The sequence below is a fragment of the Diachasma alloeum genome, unplaced genomic scaffold, assembly GCF_001412515.2.
Source record: "Diachasma alloeum isolate Michigan unplaced genomic scaffold, Dall2.0 Dall_scaffold_00199, whole genome shotgun sequence".
Taxonomy (NCBI): domain Eukaryota; kingdom Metazoa; phylum Arthropoda; class Insecta; order Hymenoptera; family Braconidae; genus Diachasma; species Diachasma alloeum.
Window position 1 is genome coordinate 1329771 of NW_021680364.1, and position 21891 is coordinate 1351661.

The 21891-nt window shown below is 35.0% G+C and overlaps 5 protein-coding genes and 1 long non-coding RNA gene across 7 annotated transcripts in view; 4 read left to right on the top strand and 2 right to left on the bottom strand.

The window, feature by feature from the left end:
• LOC107035624 (broad-complex core protein isoforms 1/2/3/4/5) overlaps positions 1 to 8810 on the top strand; it is a 28498-nt gene extending 19688 nt beyond the window's left edge. For both annotated transcript variants that reach the window (XM_015253121.2, XM_015253125.2), the window contains exon 6: positions 4980 to 8810. In XM_015253121.2, coding sequence (XP_015108607.1) covers positions 4980 to 5263 — 284 coding nt within the window. In that variant the 3' untranslated portion in view covers positions 5264 to 8810. The remainder of the gene's footprint in view (positions 1 to 4979) is intronic.
• Positions 8811 to 9021: 211 nt separating this feature from the next.
• On the bottom strand, positions 9022 to 10846 carry LOC107035627 (NEDD8). The gene is made up of 4 exons (XM_015253129.2): positions 10706 to 10846; positions 10617 to 10634; positions 10286 to 10398; positions 9022 to 9323 (listed from the first exon to the last, which is right to left on the bottom strand). The coding sequence occupies exons 1-4, from the start codon at positions 10721 to 10723 to the stop codon at positions 9239 to 9241; spliced, it is 234 nt and encodes a 77-aa protein (XP_015108615.1). The 5' UTR covers positions 10724 to 10846; the 3' UTR covers positions 9022 to 9238.
• A 101-nt stretch (positions 10847 to 10947) lies between these two features.
• LOC107035625 (transcription and mRNA export factor ENY2) lies at positions 10948 to 12657 on the top strand. The gene is made up of 2 exons (XM_015253128.2): positions 10948 to 11159; positions 12278 to 12657. The coding sequence occupies exons 1-2, from the start codon at positions 11110 to 11112 to the stop codon at positions 12504 to 12506; spliced, it is 279 nt and encodes a 92-aa protein (XP_015108614.1). The 5' UTR covers positions 10948 to 11109; the 3' UTR covers positions 12507 to 12657.
• A 1349-nt stretch (positions 12658 to 14006) lies between these two features.
• On the top strand, positions 14007 to 16971 carry LOC107035542. The gene is made up of 3 exons (XM_015253011.1): positions 14007 to 14715; positions 15580 to 16707; positions 16967 to 16971. Exons 1-3 carry the CDS (start codon positions 14007 to 14009, stop codon positions 16969 to 16971), a joined length of 1842 nt encoding a protein of 613 aa, XP_015108497.1.
• On the top strand, positions 16676 to 19311 carry LOC107035588 (insulin-like growth factor-binding protein complex acid labile subunit). Its single transcript, XM_015253073.1, has 3 exons — positions 16676 to 16707; positions 17500 to 18078; positions 18471 to 19311. Exons 2-3 carry the CDS (start codon positions 17796 to 17798, stop codon positions 19211 to 19213), a joined length of 1026 nt encoding a protein of 341 aa, XP_015108559.1. The 5' UTR covers positions 16676 to 16707; positions 17500 to 17795; the 3' UTR covers positions 19214 to 19311.
• Positions 19312 to 19721: 410 nt separating this feature from the next.
• Positions 19722 to 20789, bottom strand: LOC107035589. Its single transcript, XR_001460751.2, has 2 exons — positions 20648 to 20789; positions 19722 to 19896 (listed from the first exon to the last, which is right to left on the bottom strand). It is a non-coding gene; the product is annotated as an uncharacterized LOC107035589 (long non-coding RNA).
• Positions 20790 to 21891: the final 1102 nt, after the last annotated feature.

A 21891-nucleotide genomic window follows, 5' to 3' on the forward strand; every position in this document is an offset into this window, starting at 1 on the left:
CCCCCCCCTCCTCTTATCGTGTGACGTAATATTTGAATGCACCCACAAGTTTTCATCATTTAGTTGCCATGTTTTCATTGCTAGTCAATGGTTTATTTTGGGTTAACTGCCAGTAGCGTAGGCCATTAGTCATTTCATTTAATTATATTTTTTATTCATTGATTAGAGACGCATAGACCAATCGCATAGACATGGTCTATAGGACATTTATGTAGGATGATTCTGTATGGAATTCATTTTAATGAAATGAAAGTCCATTTTAAATTTTAATATTCATTTCAACAATATTTTAATGAAAACTTCTGATTATACGGATTAAATGATTCATCCATTTCTGAAGAAATTCTTGATTAGAATAAAAAAACGTTTGCTCATATCTAAGACTATTCATTTAATGGGAATAACAACGCGAATAAAATTCGAGTTTAAGTTTGAGTAAAAGTTTTTCAAATTAACCCGTTTACTTGATTAGACTGAACTGTCCCGGGTTATATAGGTATGTCGTATATTACGTTCGGATAATTTTTATAGACAGTAGAATAGTCTGTAGAAATTCCTAGAAGCACTGGGATTTGGGATTTTCGCAATTTCATAGGTTTTAATTATTTTTGTTTACTATTATTACTCTTACGATATTCTAAAAATTTTCTAAGCCTCAATTCTTATAGGCGTCTTTCTAAAACGTCATTCTGGAATTGGAAATGGACTTCAATGCCCAGAATACTGACGCATTTTAATAAAAGTCTATTTGAAATTTTTCTATTCATTTGAATTCCTTGAAATATTTCAAGGAGAAGTTTTGATTATATGAAATAAATTATTCACTCATTTCTGAATAAGTTTTCTATTAGACTAAAAAAAACTGCTCAGGTCTAGAGGACTATTTATTCGATGGGAATAAAAACGCAAATAACATGTAAAATTTAATTTAATTCAAAAACGCGATTTAAATGAAGGCTATTTAATTCGAACGAACTGGCTGTCGTCTATGACATTCAGATAATCTAGACGGTATGTCTATAAAAATAACTAGAAGCAATTGGGATTTTTGCAATTTTATAGGTTTTAATTATTTTCGTTTACAATCACTAAAACGAAATTAAACAATTTTCCAAGTCTCAATTCTTTACAAAACTTATAGAACTCCGGACAGAATCGCCCTATAGCCATGATGTTTTACAGCTCAAACGAATATAATCTTTGAAAATAATAAGCATTAGAGTTTTCAATCACTTTTCAGAAGAATTTCTACTTCGAAGAACGAAATGAATATTTCCGGTAGATTCTTAAACCCAAAAGTCTATGTGAATGTCCTATGGAAGAACTGTACGATTTAAACCTGCGTGTAATTATTATCATTCAAGCCAAATGATCCTTCATCTTGTCAAGATAATTTCAATGTAATTAATCGTTAAGAGTTGAAAAATGAACCCACCAAATTTTCTAATTACAAAATCAAACATATATACTCGAACTATAGCTGTAAGTCTAGATTTGCCAAAAAAAATTGGATAATATAGGAGTTTATTTCTTAATCAGTACGTTATAAAAATCTTATATGCAGGGTTTTCAAGCTCGTGTGATGGATATTCACTCAAGTCGTGAAGTTTCTCACAAAAATAATTTGCATTGACCTATGAGGAAATCATTTAAAAAATCGGATTAATCCTCCCTGGAGCAATTTTCCCTCGTAGTTCCACTGAAATTGTCTCCACAGACAATGAGACACAGCCTATAAGATTTTTCCCTGCGTCACGAATAAATTATCTAATAATTTATTTCGAATGGAGATTGATTCCCCTTTTCTTTCGATCGAGTGAGTGCCCTCGCTTATCCAGAAATTTACCGAAATTCTGCTCATTGTTCTTTATTTATTTAATTTGATGATTACTTGACCATCAATTGTGTATTTTGAATCACTAGTGTGTACGTTTATGTGAAATTATTGATTCAATATCGACGTTCTATTCGATTTAACGGTAAAATTGACGTCGACATCAGCCAGGCCTTCAAATAGACAAATCTACGAAAAAATGATAGTCTATCTATAATAAATATATATGTGTACGATAATATATATATATTATAGCCTGAATTATTGGAAAACACGGATGGTTTCGTTCTGTCACACCACAAAGTGCAAATATTATTTTGTTCGCCAAAGAAATTGATGTGGAGAATAAACAAAATGATATTGCGCATTCTGGAGTCAATGATATATCGATATCAATGATAGATACCGGATTGCCACTTCAATTTGCTTGTTTTATGGAGGAAGATTCAGAGGTGAACCCTAATATATCGTAAATAACGTAATCCCATGTTTGACTTATAGCAGGAAAAATATATGTAAGTAAACATGTGTGTGAATAAAGTTTTGAAAATTATGAAAAAAACAAACCTGAACGTGTGTCCTTCCCTTTTCAAATCACATCTGTTCTTTAATTGATTGGAAACGATACTATTGCTCCTTTCACGGCATACTGAACAATTTTATAGAAAAATTTAGCGAATTCGCTGGAAAATTCTATTGGATTTCTGTTGAATTTTCTCTTAATTTTTCGCCGATTTTGTCGAGAAATTTCGCTGGTTTGCGCGTGTTTTATTTGGAATGATCAATGAAAAATATTCTATAGAAAAAATCAATAGAATTAGATTTTTTGTATAGCTCGATCTACAGAAATACTTTCTATAGAAAATTCTCGGCTCGAGTTCCCGAAATTTTCGTTTGATGTGGTTTTTAAAAAGAGAAGAAAAATATACTGAAAACAAATAGAAATTTCGTGTCGAGAAATTTCTATAGAAAATGGAAAAAATTCTATAAAAAAATCAAATTCTACTCATTTTTTTAATAAAATTGTTTCTATTAGACATTTTTTATTTAAAAAAACGCATGAAAGTTGCGGATATCTTCAATAGAATCGGCCAAAAACTAATAGAATTTCAACAGAAATCAAATACAATTTTCTATCAAATTTCCCAGATTTTTCTATCATTTTTTCTCGTACATTACTCTATAATGGATGAAAGAAACCTCAAAGTTAACTAAAGAAATGTGCAACGAAGAGTATTAAAAATTGTTCGATTTTTTATAATCTCATCCGCATGAAGCTTGTGAGCATCGATCTGCACAGCTCTGCACGCGAATACTTCAGCATTCTTCATTGAATTGTAAAATGCAGGTGGCAAAACTTCGAAAAAATCATGATCAATGATTCTCGCATTTGTTAGCATTCTACCGTTCCTTTGATTTGTCCCTTTTACAGACTCAATTTTACACACTCAATTTTTTTTTCTTGAGGGGATTCGATCGGTATGAATTGAATTGATAAAGTTTATGAGGAAAATCTAGAATTATGCGGTATAGTTGCATAATTCTTAACACAAATTGGGGAGATGCAAATAGAATTCTTCATGGAAGTTTAATAGAATTATAGTTTCAATAAAAAATCAACATAATTTCGTTGGAAAAGCTAGGGTTTTGTATTAAATTTTGCTCGGACATGGTTAAATTTAATCAGACAGTTTCATCTGTTGACCACGAGTTCATACAAATAAAATGCAGACTTAAATCTTTTCCTCCTGGAGCAAAGCGTATAATATAATAAATGCAAAACGGACACTTTCCAAATTTTTTTTTTACAAAGTTGTCAAAATTTTTCCGAATAACTCAAAAACATGGGTTAATTTCCCACGACTGACAATAATCGAAAAATTCTCCGTGAGAATTGTTCGCCGGGCCAGATTTTCGGACCGATCGAGTCACCTCAACCCCGACCAATCACTCACCTAGTGACTGCGCTCACAGAGGGTCCAACTCATCGCCAACCCTGAGAAATGACGCGTTTGAATCAAATAAGACGCTTTATTAAAAAATTTCCCATTCTTTTCAATAATTTTTTCGTTGGAAATTAATGGACTGATGTATTTGTTTCAATGAAAATATTTCCATTGCATGAACTAAATAATTCAGAAGTCAAAAAAACTATTGAAATGTGGGGAAAACTCACGCTACGAATTCTCAGCCAAAAGGGGATGGAAAAATATAAAAGATGGTTTGAAAAATTTCTTCATTTTTTAGAAACAGATAGGCACGAGCCGAAGGTGATCTGAAGAGAATAAATAATTTTAAGAAATGTTTAAAAATGCGAGGTGATTGACAGGTCTGGCCGCCATCTTGTTTCGATACATCCGGTTTTTGCAGAAGGAACAAATATTTTAAGCCATCTTGCAGATTTTTCCATCACCTTTTGGCATTTTTAGAAATGTTTAAAAATACTAGGAAGCGCCGCCATCTTCAAACCCCCTATTCAAGCAAGATGGCGGCACTTGTCAACCACCTCGCATTTTCGAACATTTCGTAAAATTATTCACTCCTTTCAGATCACCCTCAAATTCAACGCCCGGTTTCCACAGAAGGAACAAATGTTTTAAGCCATCTTTCAGATTTTTCCATCACCTGTGAGCATTTATAGAAATGTTTGAAAATATGAGGTAGAGGCGCTGCCATCTTGCTTGAATAGGAGCTGTGAAGATGGCGGCGCCCACACATGTCGACCACCTCGCATTTTCAAACATTTCTTAAAATTATTCACCCCCTTCAGATCATCTTCAAATTCAACACCCGGGTTCTACAGAAGGAACAAACATTTTAAACCATCATTCAGATTTTTCCATCCCCTTTTGGCTGAGAATTCACGGCACAAAGTTTTCCCGCATTTCATTCTTTTTTACTTCCGAGGCCTCTCAATAAATTCCTTCTCTTCGAAACTCGGAAACTTTTTTATCTATTGAAAAAACTTCATCTGATGTGGACAGAATCAAAAATACAAATCAGCTATTTGACTAAAATAAAGCTTATTTAATTCAAATGAATTGCTCATCGTCATTCGTCCTATAATCCCCATTAATAAACAGAACATAATTGTACAGCAAAAGAAATAGCCCGGGGGTCACGTGAGCCTGTTAATGTGTTGCAGGGGGGGTGGGACGAAAACGGAAGCATGTTGGCGATACAACTGGTCAAGTGGTGGTGCAGGGTCCAGGGCGTTTTTCTTGCAGTCTCTGCGGAAGTGTTTACAAGCACCTCGCATCGCTGACCCAGCACCTAGAAGTGCATCGGAACCAGACAACCTGCATCCTATGTCACACCACTCTCAGTCGTAGAACCGACCTGCGTCGTCATATGAGATTAAAACATAACATGCAATGGCAAAAGACGATCCAGAGGCATCGGAGTCCAAAAAAAGGAGTGAATTCGTAAATTCAACGATTTTTCATGGTCTTGAGAGCATAACATGACGATTATTCATTTATACGATTGAGAGGGGCCCGCACTGAAATTTTAAAATCTCAGGGGTTCGTTATCGAGCTGATGAGTTTACTAACTTCAGTTTTAATTTAAAAAATGAGAAAAAAATTGGGTTTTGAATTTTTTTTTGATGGAATCTTTAAAAGTGTTCTCATGACGCAATTCTCAGTCGATTGAATTGAATTTTGGTTTATACATACAGGATACACGCGTAAATATGAGTAAATGAGGCTTTTTGAATTTTTGTTTTGTTTTTGGAATTTTTTTTTTCAATATTTTTTTTAATTTAAATTTTTGTAAATTTTTTTAAATTTAATAATTTTTTTCTTATATTTTTACCGTAAAACTGAAGTAGTAAATTCGTCAAAACAATAGATGAAGGCACCAGTGACATCGAAATTTCAGTGCGACCGTCCCTTAACGAAGTTACTTGATTTCATCCGGATTTTTAAAAAACACTGGAATATGTTCATCGGATAGATGTGCATTCATTTTCATGATTTCATTGACATCATTCTTCGCGCTTTGATTCAGATACTTTTTTGATTTTTTTCCTCCAAGACCCTCTATCAGGTTTGAAAAAATTTAATGGAAAATCTAGTGCGAGAAAGGAAATTCCGGAGGATTTAAAATTCGAAAAAACTACTGAATTTTACTGAGCAGTTTTTTAATGGATATTTAAAGGAAAGAGTTAACGGATTTTGATTTTTCTGCACGATTTATTATCCTGATTTTTTTTATATAAAATTCCTTGAGAATGGATTTTTTATATTTTTTGCAAAGTTTCATAATTTTAAGTTCAAATCGATTACAAAAAAAATTGAATTTTTAAATGGAATTCTTACAGATAACGTAAGCTTTTTCAATCAGTTTTTCCATATTTGAGAAATTCATGCCCACAAATTTCCGTAGAAAAAATCTCAAGAAAATAATTGACATAGAAACCCAAAATCCATCGATTTTTTTCTATCAAATATCCATAAAAAAATCGCGCAAAGGTCAGAAAACAATACATTTCAATACAAGTGGGACGGATTTTTTACGAGTGTGCACTAACAAAAAAATATAATTCTGCCAATGAAATTTGTTTCGGACAAACAAAGTCCCAAAATTTCCTTGCAAAATTTCACTATAAATTTTTGTCCGAAATAAATTCAATTGGCAAAATTATATTTTTTCCTCAGTGTGAAGTTGGCGGCCCGAGGCGACGCCCAGGGCTGCCATCCCAAGAGCTGAAAAATTCCGTCGCACACGTGTCTGAACTATATTTTTCGTCAGCCATGTTGCGTTCATCGAGTGCCGAACCTGTTACAAGTAAACGAAAATACTTTTCGGCACGAGGTGAACACAGCCGCAATGACAAAAACTGATATAATTTCCTAGTGAAAACGCTAGATTTTTCTATTGAATGATTTCAGTATCGAAGCGGGAAAACTGATCAAGTGGACCTGACCCTAATCTGAGTTTTTGCGGAATATCTCCGAATCTAAGGGAGATACCAAAATTTTCGTAATGACCTTTTTCACAGCTCTCTGTTCGCTCTACAAAAAAGATCTTGACAAAAATTTCGCTATCTGCCTTAGATTCCGAGATATTCGTCGATAACTGACCGGAAGTCACAATGTAGTTGAACCGTTTTACCGCTTCGCTACCGATTTCACACTTGTACTTCCCATTGTTCTCATTAAAATGTTTGGAGACACGTTAAAGGGTGTGCTACTGAGCTGAAATTGAAACCTATCTGTTGGAAAATCGCTGTAGATTAAACGCAAATAGGAACCTTCATTTGATTCGCTTCGAAGGCCTCTCGGCCGTGTGCTAAATAAAACCACATGCTTTCGTACATATGGATTTCATATTGTTATATGTAAGATGATTTATATAAGTATAAATCAATCATGGAATATTCTAGTCGTCTTTCTACAGTATTTTAATCCACTCATTATCAAAATCTACGGGTGTATGGAGGAAGCACATGTAAAATTTAGTTGGACAGTGCATGAACTTGATGATCATTACGAGCATTGCGAATACATTTGTCAATCGGGTACTATCAGGATGGAAGTTAACATTGGATGTTATGTTATGTGCGGAGTGAACTGGATTTTCTTTCTGCACGTTAATTCGATGATCCGTCCATGAGGTACAGGCTTTCACGTATGAATAAAGAATTGATGGAAAAAACTAGCGCTCGATCTGAGAAATTCTGCTGAAATTCAGTTTTCTGTTGAAATTCTTGGACGTATTTTCCCATTTTTTCCCCTGTATTTTTATTTTTTTCTCGTAATAAAATTCAGGAAAAAAACGCGGAGAAAATATGTCCTGGAATTCTTATAGAAAAGTCTACATCTGTAGATATTTTTCTATGAACAAAATACTTTATCTAAAAATGTGGAAAGAGGTTGCATAAGTTTTAATAGAATTGGCGCAAAAATAGACTCTTTCAATAGAAAATTGATAGAATGACTGAAAAAAAGCCCTAGGATTTTCTGGTAATTTTTTTCATATGTTTGGAACCAATAAATTACCGAGAAATGTGATTCTGTCAGGAGAGGAGAGACATTAGAATATGGAGCCGATTCCACGAATCATCTCCACCTACAAGAGATATACAAAAACATTTCGTAGAAAAACAGAATTCGCCACAAAATTCTGACAAAATTTATGACGTGGAAATATCTATTGAAAAATCCACTAGCAAAAAAAAAACTTTCAACCAAAATTTTCACAGAAAACAAATCACATTTTGCAGATTACATTAGCAGACAGTTTTGTTGATAATTCATTATTTATTATACAGCAGAATTTTTATAATTTTCATTGACAGGAAATCCAAATCACAGAATCTACAGAATTTCTCATCTAAAAAACAATTTCCACGATTCGCTTCTTCTGCGTTTGAAATCTTCACTTTTACATAATCAATTACCAATTAACGAGCAATATTTCTAATGTTTATGAATGAAAAATTAATTATTTAGGGCCGAAACTTGAGATTAAAAAAAAATTTATGCAAATTCCAAAATTCTCTGGTGGAATGTCTCTCTGGTCTCCTCTCCCCTGACCCCAAACATCTCGATAATTATTGATCTTCAGTAACAGCACACAATCTTTGAATCCCCATTTCTCACTTGGAATATTGATCACCCTATGTTTAGTTCATCTTAAAATGCAATGCAATGTGAAATTACGTGAAATGACCCAGTGAAACCAGAATGAATACGATTGGGTTTTGAAAAATGCCTTATGACATCGATCGGATTATAGACTCCATTATCAGCGCTTTAATCTTACTTTATGTGACAATTATGCACTTGAGTGTACCAGAGTAATAGTGACGAGAAATATAGTTATGATCAAAGTAAAATTGATCATCGTAATAATGACGTATCGAAGGAAAATAACTACAATAAAATTAAATAAAAAATGAAAATTTATGATTCCCAATGTTTCAGTGATGTTGATCGAGGAATAAAGTAATATCTGTGTGAGATGCTGATTCGGGGGAGTGATTATTCTCGTTATTTTGGTTGTTATGCACTTTAATTTCGCCTGTTACTGCCTCACAGATGAGTTTTTTCACATTAATTTCCTAATTTATCATTCGTTCTCTATTTTATTGGATTCTTAGCCTCTTAAAACTGTCTCTGTAAGTCGCTGATGTATGAGAAAATCACATGGGACATTGAATATAATAAGCAAAATAGCCGTTATCTTTAATTAAACAATTTAATCCATATTTGAAGTTAAGTTACAAAGGTATTCATCTCAATTAATGTAAGTCGAAAGTATAACGTAGTGAATGTCTGCTGAAGTATTCTGAACGATTCTTGACTCGTTCTCTCTGGTTTTCATCTGCTCGCAGTAGATGCAGGTGGTTGAAGAAGAAAATTGTAAGACCAGAATGGCATATTTAATTTTTTCATACTAAATACCACCTCTCAACGCAAGCACCAAGTGGAGGACAGAACCGCCTTGAACTTTGTAATCCTGAGCGGTCTTTTCATCATTCCTGATGACAAATTCAGAACAACGGGATGAGTATGGTTTTATTACTTATTGATGCAGTTTATTTATGGCGGGTTAAATGTTCTGAGAAGACTTTGATAATTACTTCTGCAGAAAAAATGAAGTTTTAACTGCATGTGCGAAAAAAAACTTACTCTGTGATGAGATTTTTTCTATAAGAATTCTCGAACATGATTTTTAGAATTTTTTTTTCTGGGATTTTATTATGAGAAACAAATGAAAATACAGCGGAAAAAACTTGGAAAATTTACGTCCTAGAATTTCTACAGAAACGTTCAAATCTATTAACTTTATTCTAGCAAATATTTTTCTGTATTGTAAAAATCCAAATCGACTTCTGGTGATGAAAATTTGGTACTCGAAATTAAGATTCCGCAAATAAGGGTCACAAGAGTCACAGTAAGGATCAGGAGGGTCAAAATAATGGTCATGAGGGTTAGAATAAGGGTCATAAGGGTTAAAATAAGGGTCATAAGGTTCAAAATCAAAATAAGGGTCACGAGGTTCAGGTTAAAGGTCATATGGGACAGAATAACAATGATAAGGGTCATATCGGGGTTGGTGAGCGAGGCGACCCCCTAGTCTCTTTAAAAAAATGGCACTATAAAGTCGCACAATTTCCTATAGAAATAGCAAGAAAAACGAATAGAATTTTTTAATAGAATTCGAATAAAACTTCAAGAAAATTCTTATAGATTTCCAATAGAAAATCAATAGAATATCTTGGAGAATGATTCACATAGAAAAATAAAAATCTATTGAATTTGTTCTACCAAATATATCCAATAAATGAACATAAAATAAAAATCAGCGCAACAATGATAACTTTTTAATTGAATTCATTACAGAAAGGGTTAGGTTCCTCTACTGAATGTCTTGAAACTGTAGTGCGTCCAAACAATCGTCGTATCAAATATAAAAGCAAACGAAAAAAAAAGATCTTACATTTGTTTCCCTGAAAAGATTAATCTCTGTTGAGGTGGAGGAATGCCTTCCTTCTCCTCCACTCTTTCCTTGATCCTCTCAACTTTGTCTGTGGGTTCGATATCAATTTCGATCTGCAAAAATACCACAAAACGATTACAAAGCTTCCATTCGGAAATACATGAATCGAGGAGTTACTGCTCAACAATCATGAATTTGCGATAAAACATTCATTCGGAATTGTGTTCACTTTCAATTATTCAATTGCCTGGAAATTCTCGAATCCCAGTGACATGAATTGTCATTTTTTCACCGGCTCACGGGCTTCATTACATTAAAATTGGGTAGTTACCTCTTTCCCTGTCAGTGTCTGAAATGAAAAAATATTTGTCAGTCAACGATCAATTTAGCAGGAATTTTTTTGCTGTTACTGCACAATACCTTGACTTTGATCAGCATTTTCGGAAAGTTTTTTGGTTAGTTCTGCTAAAAGTTTACACTGCCGAACGCCGATCCGACTATTTTTTCCTCTGTCGAATGTCTGATGACATCACGAACTTGGTCGACTACAGAGGCAGAACTGTTGGCAAAAAATACCGAAGACGACTGGAGCGCCTCTGAGTGATGCCGATTTTTTTCAACGAGGAGTCGTTTTTACCGACTAGTGGATATCATCATCCCGTTATTTTCAATATAAGATGGCGTCAGCCTTGATTGTTGATGTTTGTGAAGTCTCGTGAACTGCTGAGAATAGTTTGGAGAGGGATTTTTATTTTCTCGATATAATAATAGTGAGGAGTAGAGCGTTTTTGTCGGCTTTTGGAGACGAATCGAATTAATTGAAGATGAAAGCTGCACCTCATCAACGACTGGTGATGGTTGGGGATCGGGATGGGTGAGTTCAGACATGACAAAATTTAATAAAAATCTTGGGCTTTTGTCTGAGAAATTCTACTGAATTTCTGCTGTATTTTTATTTGTTTCTCGTAGTGAAATCCGAGAAAAGAAAGTTTGAAAGAATAATATCCGAGAATTCTTATAGAAAAAGTTCCAACAGAATAAGTTATGCAGAAAAATCAACATCTATAATCATTATTCTATAAACAAATATCTATTTATTTCATTTGAGCTCCATTTGACCCCAAGTTTCCCAAAATTTTGCAATGATTTTATTATTTAAACTTTACAGGTCTGAATTTGAATCTCGATATTGAAAGGTTTGAAAAAATTTAAAAATCCGAAAAAAAATGGGAAAGTTTACTTTTGGAGGAAGATGAAATAATAAAGAAAATGCAATTTCTATAAATAATTTATAAACAATCAATTTCCCACTATAAAAATCATTTATTCGAAATTGTAACAAATATATTCACATTCAGAATTTTACCAGAAATCGATTAAATGGCAAAAAAAATAAGATTTCCGAAAGCTGAAAGAGTTCCAATTACTTATTTATAAACAAATAATGTTTAAAACATAACAATTCTGCGCAAAACACGACAAAGAATAATTTGAATGACGCTGAATATTCATGACTTTTTTCAAATTTTTCTCACGAACTTTATTCGACAAATCTGATGATTGAGAATGGCTGAATCTATAGCGATCAAAATTACTAAATAAATTAGCAAAAATCAACAGCTCACGGTTCTACACCACGAAAAAAAAATCGCAGATGCAACTGACCGCAAATACGTAGAAGAAATATTTAAATATGTAAAGATTAAAAATAATCTAAAAATAAGGAAAAAATAATGAAAAAAAAATAATGAAAATAATGAAAATCCGTTTCACGGGTTCTAGCATTTTACAAAAATAATATAAAACCAAATATCTCTTTCAAAACGCTGGGGGGCAATAGAATTTTTCAGTAGAATTCTAATAGAACTCCAAGAGATTTTCTTCCAGGAAGTGCCAGGTTTTCTATTTAATTTTTTCATACGTGTTTGGTCGTTCACGATCCAGTCAAGAGGACAACTCACTTTCCAATTTGAGAAAAACATGAACTTTTAGGTTGAAAGAACTCTTACGCAGACGATTGGTCGAGTGTGGATGGAGAGATCAAGTGAAGATCATTTGCAAAGACCTGATCAAGGAGAATGGCCACGACATCACTTACGACATACTGTTAGCAACAGTCACCTCCACAGCGAGGAGTCTAGTGCCGGACTCAGTGAAGAAAGAATTGCTGCAGAAAATTAAAAATCAGCTGCTTGCTCAAGAGGAGAAGCTTAAGATGTAATTTGCCCGATCATGTGTAACTTAATTAACGTATTATGTACTACCGTTTATTCCTTGAATGGAGATTATTGTTCGCCTCGTTCAATTGTGCTGTATAAAGATGACGTGTAAGCAAACGACTGACTGATAAATAGTAATGTTTTTTTACTTATCGAATTGTTGTCTTTTTGCCCATTCAAATATAGTTTACCACGTTCAGTAAACGTGAAGAGTCACATGTCCCTATTTCAAGTAAATCCCAATGAATTACATCGTGAATATCCCAAAAATTTCAGAGAATTTATGGAGAGGTTACATACCTAAACTCCAAGAACAATTAATACCACGGACAATAAATCCCAGGACATTTCATCACCATGCCATTAATCCCCAATGGTCCCAATGGGTCTCCACCTTTCTTACCAAGTTGGAACTAGGTTGTCAGTTTGTGAATTTAAACTCTGAGGTACACCTCATATAATAATATGGATGACCAGGTAGATGAACCAAACAGGTTCATCCCTGAACAGGGGGCCTCCCTTTTCTCCACCTTCCTTCTAAAGGCAATTAATTTGTAAAAATTAATTTGAATATAAGTACTTCTATAAATTCACGAGCATGGTAACGGTAAGGCACTTAAATTTCACGCCTTATCAGCTCTGGGCGTCACCCAGGGCCCACGACGAGGACGTGGCTGGCATCGGATCCCAAACTAGGACCCAAAATAATTTCATGTGGTGATTTTTGACTATTATTATTGCGTTGTGATATTATTGTGCAAAGATATTCAAGTATGTCGCCTATGGAGAATCTAATCAAATTACTCCAGATCATTATAACTATGACTCACCATCGCCCCGAATAGGCATTGTCGCAAAAGATCAGGCTCAGTAATTGAAATAGTATGGAAAAGGGGCGATTTATTATCATAAACTCAAACAATAGGGAAAAAAGCGAATCACAATCTCTCTCATATCAACAATCCTTACCACCATTCAACTTCATACTTCTCATTCTCATACAACGGAGGGAAAGTGGATAATGCACTTCACTCTTCCACAACGATATCGTATGGCGATGCCCAAAATTTGAGAAGCAGAGCAGAAAAATGGAGAATAAAATTGCGAAGGGTAAACAGATCAATTTCTGGAGGATTTCAACTTCCATTTAACATTCCGTAAATAATAGAATGGAAATTGCACTGACTATTTCACTTTTCAATAATATTACTCGTGTATAATCATGCGATCAATTATTTTTTCTGTTGATCGATATTTAATGAATAAAAAATATACCCCCGTCTTCCTTTTTCTGCGCTGACGCGTCCCTTCCGGGAAAGTTATTCCCACGATAACACTGCCGAGTCATGAGGAAACCATGAGAAGTCCCTCCAACAGTAGGATTTCAGGAACTCGATCGTGAAGTTACGTTTTTACTTACGTGCGTCTAAAAAATTATATTCAATTGATATAGCAATCAAAATAATCCCTTTCGCAATAACCGGGGTAATGACACCATCGCGATGAATGTGAACACAAACAATAATTTCCCCAAGAATGTGAGCCACATTTATGATGGAGACAGGTTCGAAGACCTGGAGATTGAAAATTCCGAGGATGTTTTGCTTGGAATCGACGACATTCTGGAGAACTACGAAATAGAAATTGTGAATCCTCTGAGGAGTGACAAGAAACTTCTTGTTCTCGACGTAGATTACACGCTGACTTGTTACGACGGAACTCCTCGGGATTTCCTAGACGAGATGTTGAAGATTATCTACGAGAATTACGACATCGTCCTGTGGTCAGCGATGACCAGAGAATTCGCGGAAAATAGAATCAAATCACTGAAACTGCGCGGAAACCCGAATTACAAAATTGCGTTCTGTCTCGAGAGAGACGCTATGGTTCCCGTCTTCAGTTGGAAGTTCGATGATTACGTATACGTGAAGGCTCTGGAGTTGATCTGGAAGAAGTTCCCGAGGTATTCCGTCAAGAATACAATAATATTTGACGATAATTGGCGGAACTACGCCCTGAACAAGACGGCGGGGCTGAGTACGACGAGACATCGAGAGGTTTCTTGTTCGAACGTCAGAAGTGAATTGATGAGAGTCGCTGAATATCTGACTTTGATTTCGAAACTCATCAATCTGGATATATTCGATCATAACCATTGGATGTCGAACCAAGTTATGATAAGCAAGCAGAATATCAAATCGTTTGAGAGAGGTTTGTGCAAGAACATTTACTTGTTATTTGAATTCGAATGAAGTTTTCCCGCGACTAACCATGATTTTATTCCATTTTTTTATTGGATATTATCCATCATTTTAGCCAATTCGAGCTAGCAATTGGCAAAAAAGACGAATGAAATTTTTTGATGGCATTCCAATGGAACTCCGGTCGAATTCTTAGAGTTCCAGTAGGAATTCGATAGAATTTTTTTATTTATTGTATATTATTCATAATTTTTCACAACTCCAGTTACTAATTAGCGAAAAAAATGAATGAATTTTTTTAATGGAATCGAATGGAACTCCGATGGAATTCTTCCGGAGTTCCACTAGGATTTCAATAGAATTTTTGATTTATCGTATAATATTCATAACTTTAGCCAACTACAGCTGCCAATTGGCACAAAAAACAAATGAAATTTTTAATATAATTCCATTGGAACTGCGATGGAATTCTTCCAGAGTTCCAGTAGAAATTCAAAAGAATTTTTTTATTCACTGTATATTATTCATAATTTTCTTTCACTCCAACTGTCAATCCAAAAAATATCGAATTTTTTAATAGAATTCCAATGGAACTCCGGCGGAATTCCTACAGACTTTCAATAACAAATCAATACAAATTTTTAAAGAAATTGTTCCGTGTTTCAATTGAATTTAGTTTTCACAGTATATTGTTCATAATTTCCCTCACCCGCAGCTGCAAATTGACACCAAAAACAAATAGTTTTTTTATAGAATTCCACTGGAACTCCGACGGAATTCCTACAGACTTCCAATAAAAAACCAATAGAATTTTTCAAAGAAATCGTTCCGTTTCTCAACCGAATGTTCCACTCACAATTTCCCCCAACTTCAGCCACCACCCTCGAAGATGAGGTGACCATGAGTGCTCTCTCCCCCGACCCTCACATCACCCTCCACCTCCTCTCCTCCACCCCAATCCCCGAGCTACCCTACCACGGAGGAGAGCGTCAAACCGGTCGAAGGATCTCCAAAACCCTGACATTCATCGAGAAAGACAAGTCGAAGAATGAAATTTCTCTGCTCGACCTCGTCACCCCCGAGGTCTACACCGCCGAGATGGCAAAAAAAACCGCAACATGGGACATCGAAGTTCTGAATCCCCTGAGGGACGGAAAGAAGCTCCTCATTCTCGATCTCGGCTACACCCTCTGCGACCCCGACGTCCCGTCATTTCCCTCCGTCAAAGCGAGACGTCCGCATTTGTCCCAGTTGCTGACCCGAGCTTATCGTCACTACGACATCGTCATCTGGTCCGACATGACCAGAGAGGATTCATCGGAGGCTCTTCGAGAAATGGGGATAATCGACGATGAAAACTACAAAATCGCTTTTCACCTGACCGTCCAGGAGATGATGATAGTGACGACTTCGCAGTCCGGGTCTGTTCACCTGAAGCCTCTGGAGTTCGTCTGGGGAAAGTTCCCGAGATTCTCGCCCAGAAATACAGTTATAATCGACGACAACAAATGGTACTTCGCACTTAATCATCAGTCCGGCTGCGAGGTGATGCCGTACAAAGCGCGGAACGAACAGTTGGACGTGGAACTGGAGTTCCTGGCGAGTTATCTTGAGTGGATAGCATTCTTCGAGAATTTTCAGAATCTCAATCACAGGCATTGGAGGTGTCCCAAGAATGTACTGATTGCGAATAACAAGAGGATTGTCGATCAGAGACGACGGGTCGACATCGAATGGCACCTCAACAAACTCAAGTTCGTTAATGTTCCTGGGGATGTCACGGTTGGGGAACTCAAGTATTTTATTCATGATACCGTTGGAGTGGCGGTTGCCTGTCAAGTACTGCTTTTCAATGTTCCTGTGGGGTATAAGTACGAGGGGGGAAGGGTTTTAGAGAGAGATGTGGGGGGCTCTGAGGCACGCGGCTGGAAGAAACTTTTGGAGAAAAATCCGTGGAATGGTATGGGGTACGGGGAGGCTGGAGGAAAGGCACTTCCGAGAGGTAATGGGATTTTAGTTTGGATTACTTCTTATGCCTCATTCACTTGTGAGAAACACAAGTATTTTATTCATAAAATATTTTTATGAGAATAATTTTGTGGGAAAATTTTTTCGTGAGAATGCTTGGTCGTCACTTTTCTGAGCGTTTTTTCTCGGATTTTTTTTTAAATGAAAGAAAGGGGTAAATTTGTATCTATAAGGAGACCCTAATTGGAAAAAAATTGGAATTAAAAATTAGAAATTACAATTATTTTAATTAGATTAATTAAACCCCATTTTTTAATCGAATATCTGTTAACAAATTAGATCGACGAAAAATATCTGGATTTGTTTAATAGAATTTTTGTAGAATTTCAGTGAAATTCAAGAAAATTTGTTAGAGAAATTTGGAGAAATGAATTTTTGATGTTTTTTCCACGCGTTTCTTACAGAAATATTCCATAGAAAAAAAAATCGATGTCGATTTTTCTGTATCAATTCAGTAGCGAAGTGGTAAAACGGTTAGTTAATTTTGAATATTGCCCAGTTTTAAATAAATATCTCTGAATCTAAGGGGGATGGGAAAATTTTTGTTATAATCTTTTTTGTAGAGCCGATTGAGAGCTACAACAAATGTAATCCCGAAAATTCCGCCATCTTCGTTAGATTCGGAAATATTCCTCAAAAAGTCAATTGGGAGATAAGTCGACTTAAACCGGTTTACCACTTCGCTCCTGAATTATTCTGTTGAAATGTTTTCTATTGAAGCCCGCATTGCATGCCAACTTTATGATAGACCAACTCTCCTTTTTAGATCGATGTCCACGCGTCCAAAGGAAGGTGAGGAAGTCTTGTTGATGTCCATTCCCGGATAATCAGAATCAATTTCTCCTCATAAAACAAGCATATAAAAATACTTGTCGAGAAAATGGTACGTCAACATGACCTCTCGATAAAATAAGTCACAAGTCAAGTACAACTTCGAACGACAACAGATAATAACAAAACCGTGTGTATATTTCTCTCGATGACGCCAGTAATTCAGCAGTATTTGCGCTGTGAACACCCTCATTAATAATCCAATCGAATAATTAAAGTTAATTAACAAAAATGAAAGCAAAAATTGTGGCATGTCTGAGCATACTCTTCTCGTTATCACTTGTGCATTCAAACGAGGATGTGATATGCAGCAAAATCCAAGGTGCCTTCAATGTCTGTAAATTAAATAGTGTGTTGATTCATGTGAACGAGACGATTACCGAAGCGGGTCTGCAAATAACGGACTCGAGTCTCACGGAAATCGCGGCGCATGCGTTCCAGGACTTGACGATAGCCGAACTGAAGCTAGATTTGAAGGGCAGTCATCTGGAAATTCAGCCCAGCTCGTTCGAAGGTTGATTGATTGATTGAAAACTTTATTTATGCCCTGGGGGGAACATTTCATGGAACAATTTAGCGCATTTGCCGCAAATTCTATTGAATTTCCATAAAGTTCTATTTTCTATTGCTGATTCTAGTGAACAATTCCGCATCCTTACTGCGGATTTTTTTAATAGAAAATGTCCAACAGAAACTGTTTTTTACAAATTTTTCTAGAATTCTATCTTTCTATAGAACTTTTTCTGTTGAAATATTTTCTATAGGAATTCCTCGACATGAATTTCCCAATTTTTCTCCCGAATTCGCTAGATTTTTCTATAAAATTTCTTCTTGCAGGAACTGACGAATAATTTTGAAAATTCAGGTCCTGAGAATGCATTATACTTTATAAATTGTTTATTCAAGGTCTGCAACGTGTCGATACTCTCGTCATATCCTCGGCAATCCTATCTTTGGAACCCGACCTGTTCAAAGCTCTCCCGCTCCTAAATTCTCTCTCGATAACATCTTGCAAGATCGCGGAATTGAAAGGAGCATTCAGTGGTCTATCAAAACTGGAAAGTCTCTACATAAATTATAATAATCTCTCTTCCGTGGATGTCGATACATTCCACGGGGCACGTGATTCAGTGCTATATCTGTGGTTGAATAACAACGAAATTTCCGGGATTGACCCGAGATCATTCAGTCCTTTTTCGAAACTGCGGAGACTCCAGCTCAGCCACAATCAACTGACTGCCATCAAACCAGAGACATTTCACGGATTGGATCAACTGAATGAGTTGTTCCTGGGTCACAATCGCCTGTCGGTTATCGAAAAGAACGTTTTTAATTCCTTGAAACAACTCACTAGACTCGATCTGAGTCACAACCAAATAAGCAGCATCGAGGATGGAGCCTTTGCGAGCCTCTCCCTCACATTCCTCAACTTGAGGGATAACAGACTGAGGGTCATTACCGGTGGGATATTTTCTGCTGCTTCGGTATCAGAACTGAATTTATCGAACAATGATGTCAGGATCGTTGAAGCCGGTGCATTCAGGGACTCGAGAGTTGAAATAGTTTTTTTTAAGGGTAATAGGGCCCCGATGAATAGATCGATTTGGGGACTGCCCGAGTCATCAGATGTTCGCACCGACGATGGTTGAGGATGTGAAACTATTGTCTATTGATTTATTTATTTATGAGAAGTAACTCAGGAAAATGTTTGGATTAATGTAAATAAATCTCTCGTTTATTGAATGTTTTAGCTGAATAATTCTGGTCAAAATTTAATGCCTGATAAAGAGGGAATAGTTTGATTCCTTGCATATGAATTCATTTCATCGTGTTGCTCCGATATGAATTGACACATACATCTCTTATCTCAAATTAACTTCACTCATTCATCTATACAAAATTACGGTTAAGGCTTTTAAATTTGGTATCACGTCATATAATCCTGGTAAACATGATCCTGAGATTTTTTTAACGATTACATTGCTATTAATTCAGACTACTCGAACTACTGTAAATTAAATTATGCGATCTGTATTCGTCAACGTCCGTAACCTTTTTTGAAGCCAATCTATTCGACGTATCGTGTCATTAGATTTTTTATAAATGATGATGATGTCAATAGTAATCAATAAAAATTTGATGTCAATAAAAATGAAATTTTGAAATTGGTTTATCGATTTATTTATGTAAAATATTCAACAAACTTCAACGCCCTCGCTTCCTCAATCCCATTGGTCATCCGAGCAACTGCAATGAAAGTAGATACATTTGGGAGTTCCTCGGTAGCAGAGGAGAGCTACTGTGCAATCCGAGTCCCTCCTACACTCAACAGCTGAACCGAATTATAATTGCGTTATTCTTTGAATGATTGTGAATGGATTCGGGTAGGATAAAATTTAATAGAAAAACCTAGTGAATTCCCTAGAAAATTCTATTGAATTTCTATTGCACTCTATTAGTTTTTTTGCGCCTAAAATTATGTGCTTACTTGCCCATTTTTTTCAATCGAAATATAAATATTTCGAAATCTTTCATCTTTTTTTATAATCTTTTTATTATTTTTTATTTAAGGAAAAATATTCTATAGAAAAAATCAATAGAATTTGATTGAGAATTTCTGGGCTCAAACTTTTTCAGGTTTTTTTGCTGTTTTTTGTCTTCAATTTTTTTGTCGCTTTTTTCAACGTGAATGGAAGGAAAATAGAACCGAAGAAACTTCGAAAATTCATGTCGAGAAATTTCTATGGAAAATGTCTCAATTAGAAGTTTTAAGATAAGATAAGATAAGATAAGGTGTTTATTGTTTAGAAATTTAAACAAATGAAACAAATGTTTTATGGAAGATGAAATTCTATTGATCTTTGTTTTCTAAAATAGTTTCTGTTGTACATTTCCATCGAAAACCGCGCAGTTCTGCTGCGAAGTTCTCCAATAGAATCGGTCAGAAACTAACAGAATTTTCAATCGATGTTCAATAGAAATCCAGTTGAATTTTCTATTGAATTATAAATTTGGAAAATTGTCTATCGAATTTACTAGGTTTTTCTATGAAATTCTTTCATGCGCGTATTGCTAAAACTTACCTTCGGAGTCAGCTGCTAGGAAAAGGACCACTGCGATCACCAGAAACACTGCAATTAGAAGTCTCATTATCGAGAATGTAAAAGTCAACTAGTCACCATGGAGGAAAGTCTGACAACGCGAGCCGTGTTGCTGCTAGTCTTGATATACTCTCCTTCTCCATCCTTCTCTGAATGATAACGATAATGTTTTTCAAGTGTTCATGAAAGGAGGCGGATCGAAACATCTCTTCTCCTCTTCACACTTGTTTGAAAAGGCTTTTGAGGAAAAACAGAAAAATTGGGAATTTCCTTACCAAGAAATATTGGCATTGGAAAAAATTCTAAAGATAAACTATTGAAATTTCCTCATTTACCGAAGTCTAAAGTTATTTGATTTCAATTTTTCTGTAGAAATCCTTGTGCATAAATTATCCAATTTTTTTCCGCTGCATTTTCATCCTTTTCTCATAATAAAATCCAGGGAAAAAAACTGGAAAAAATCGCGACCTAGAATTCTTTTAGAGTTCCAATGCAAATTTAATAGAATTCCTCTATTTAATTTGTTCTGACATGAATTCGTAAAATTGTGAAGACCTAATGAATAATTTCACAAAAGGCAGTAAATTTGATAAAAAAATTCTATTTAATGTCTATGGGAATTCTATTGGTGTTCTATTAAAATTCTATGAGACAATTCTATTGACGATTATGTAATTAAAAAAACAATAATAGATTACGATTTTTCTGTATTTTTATCCATTTCACGTGATAAAATCTAAAAAAAACACTTGGAAAATCCTGCCCTAGAATTCCTATAGAATTCTACTAGAATTCCGTAGAGAAAGCGCTAGATTTTTTTATACGTGAATTCATAAAATGGTGAATTAATGAGTAATTGAACAATATCTCTCATTCTACGCGCACAAACAAATTTCACAAAAAACAGCAAATTTTACTTTACAATTGTAAAATAAAATATTAAAATTCTAAAATAAAAGCTACAATAGATATTTTTTTCAGATATTTATTGTAATTTTAAAATTTAAAATTTTATTTAGTAAATTTCATTTAAATGATGTTCTATGTAAATTCTATTAGTTTCCTGCGCCAATTCTATTAAAGATAATGCAATCTTTATAAAACTTATAAATTTAAATGAATTTAATAACTGGATCAATTTTTATCGTTTGGACATAATAGATTCCTTCACTTCGAATCAGCTAATGGCCGCAGAGGCCAAAAACTACAAAAGAAATACAAATTTA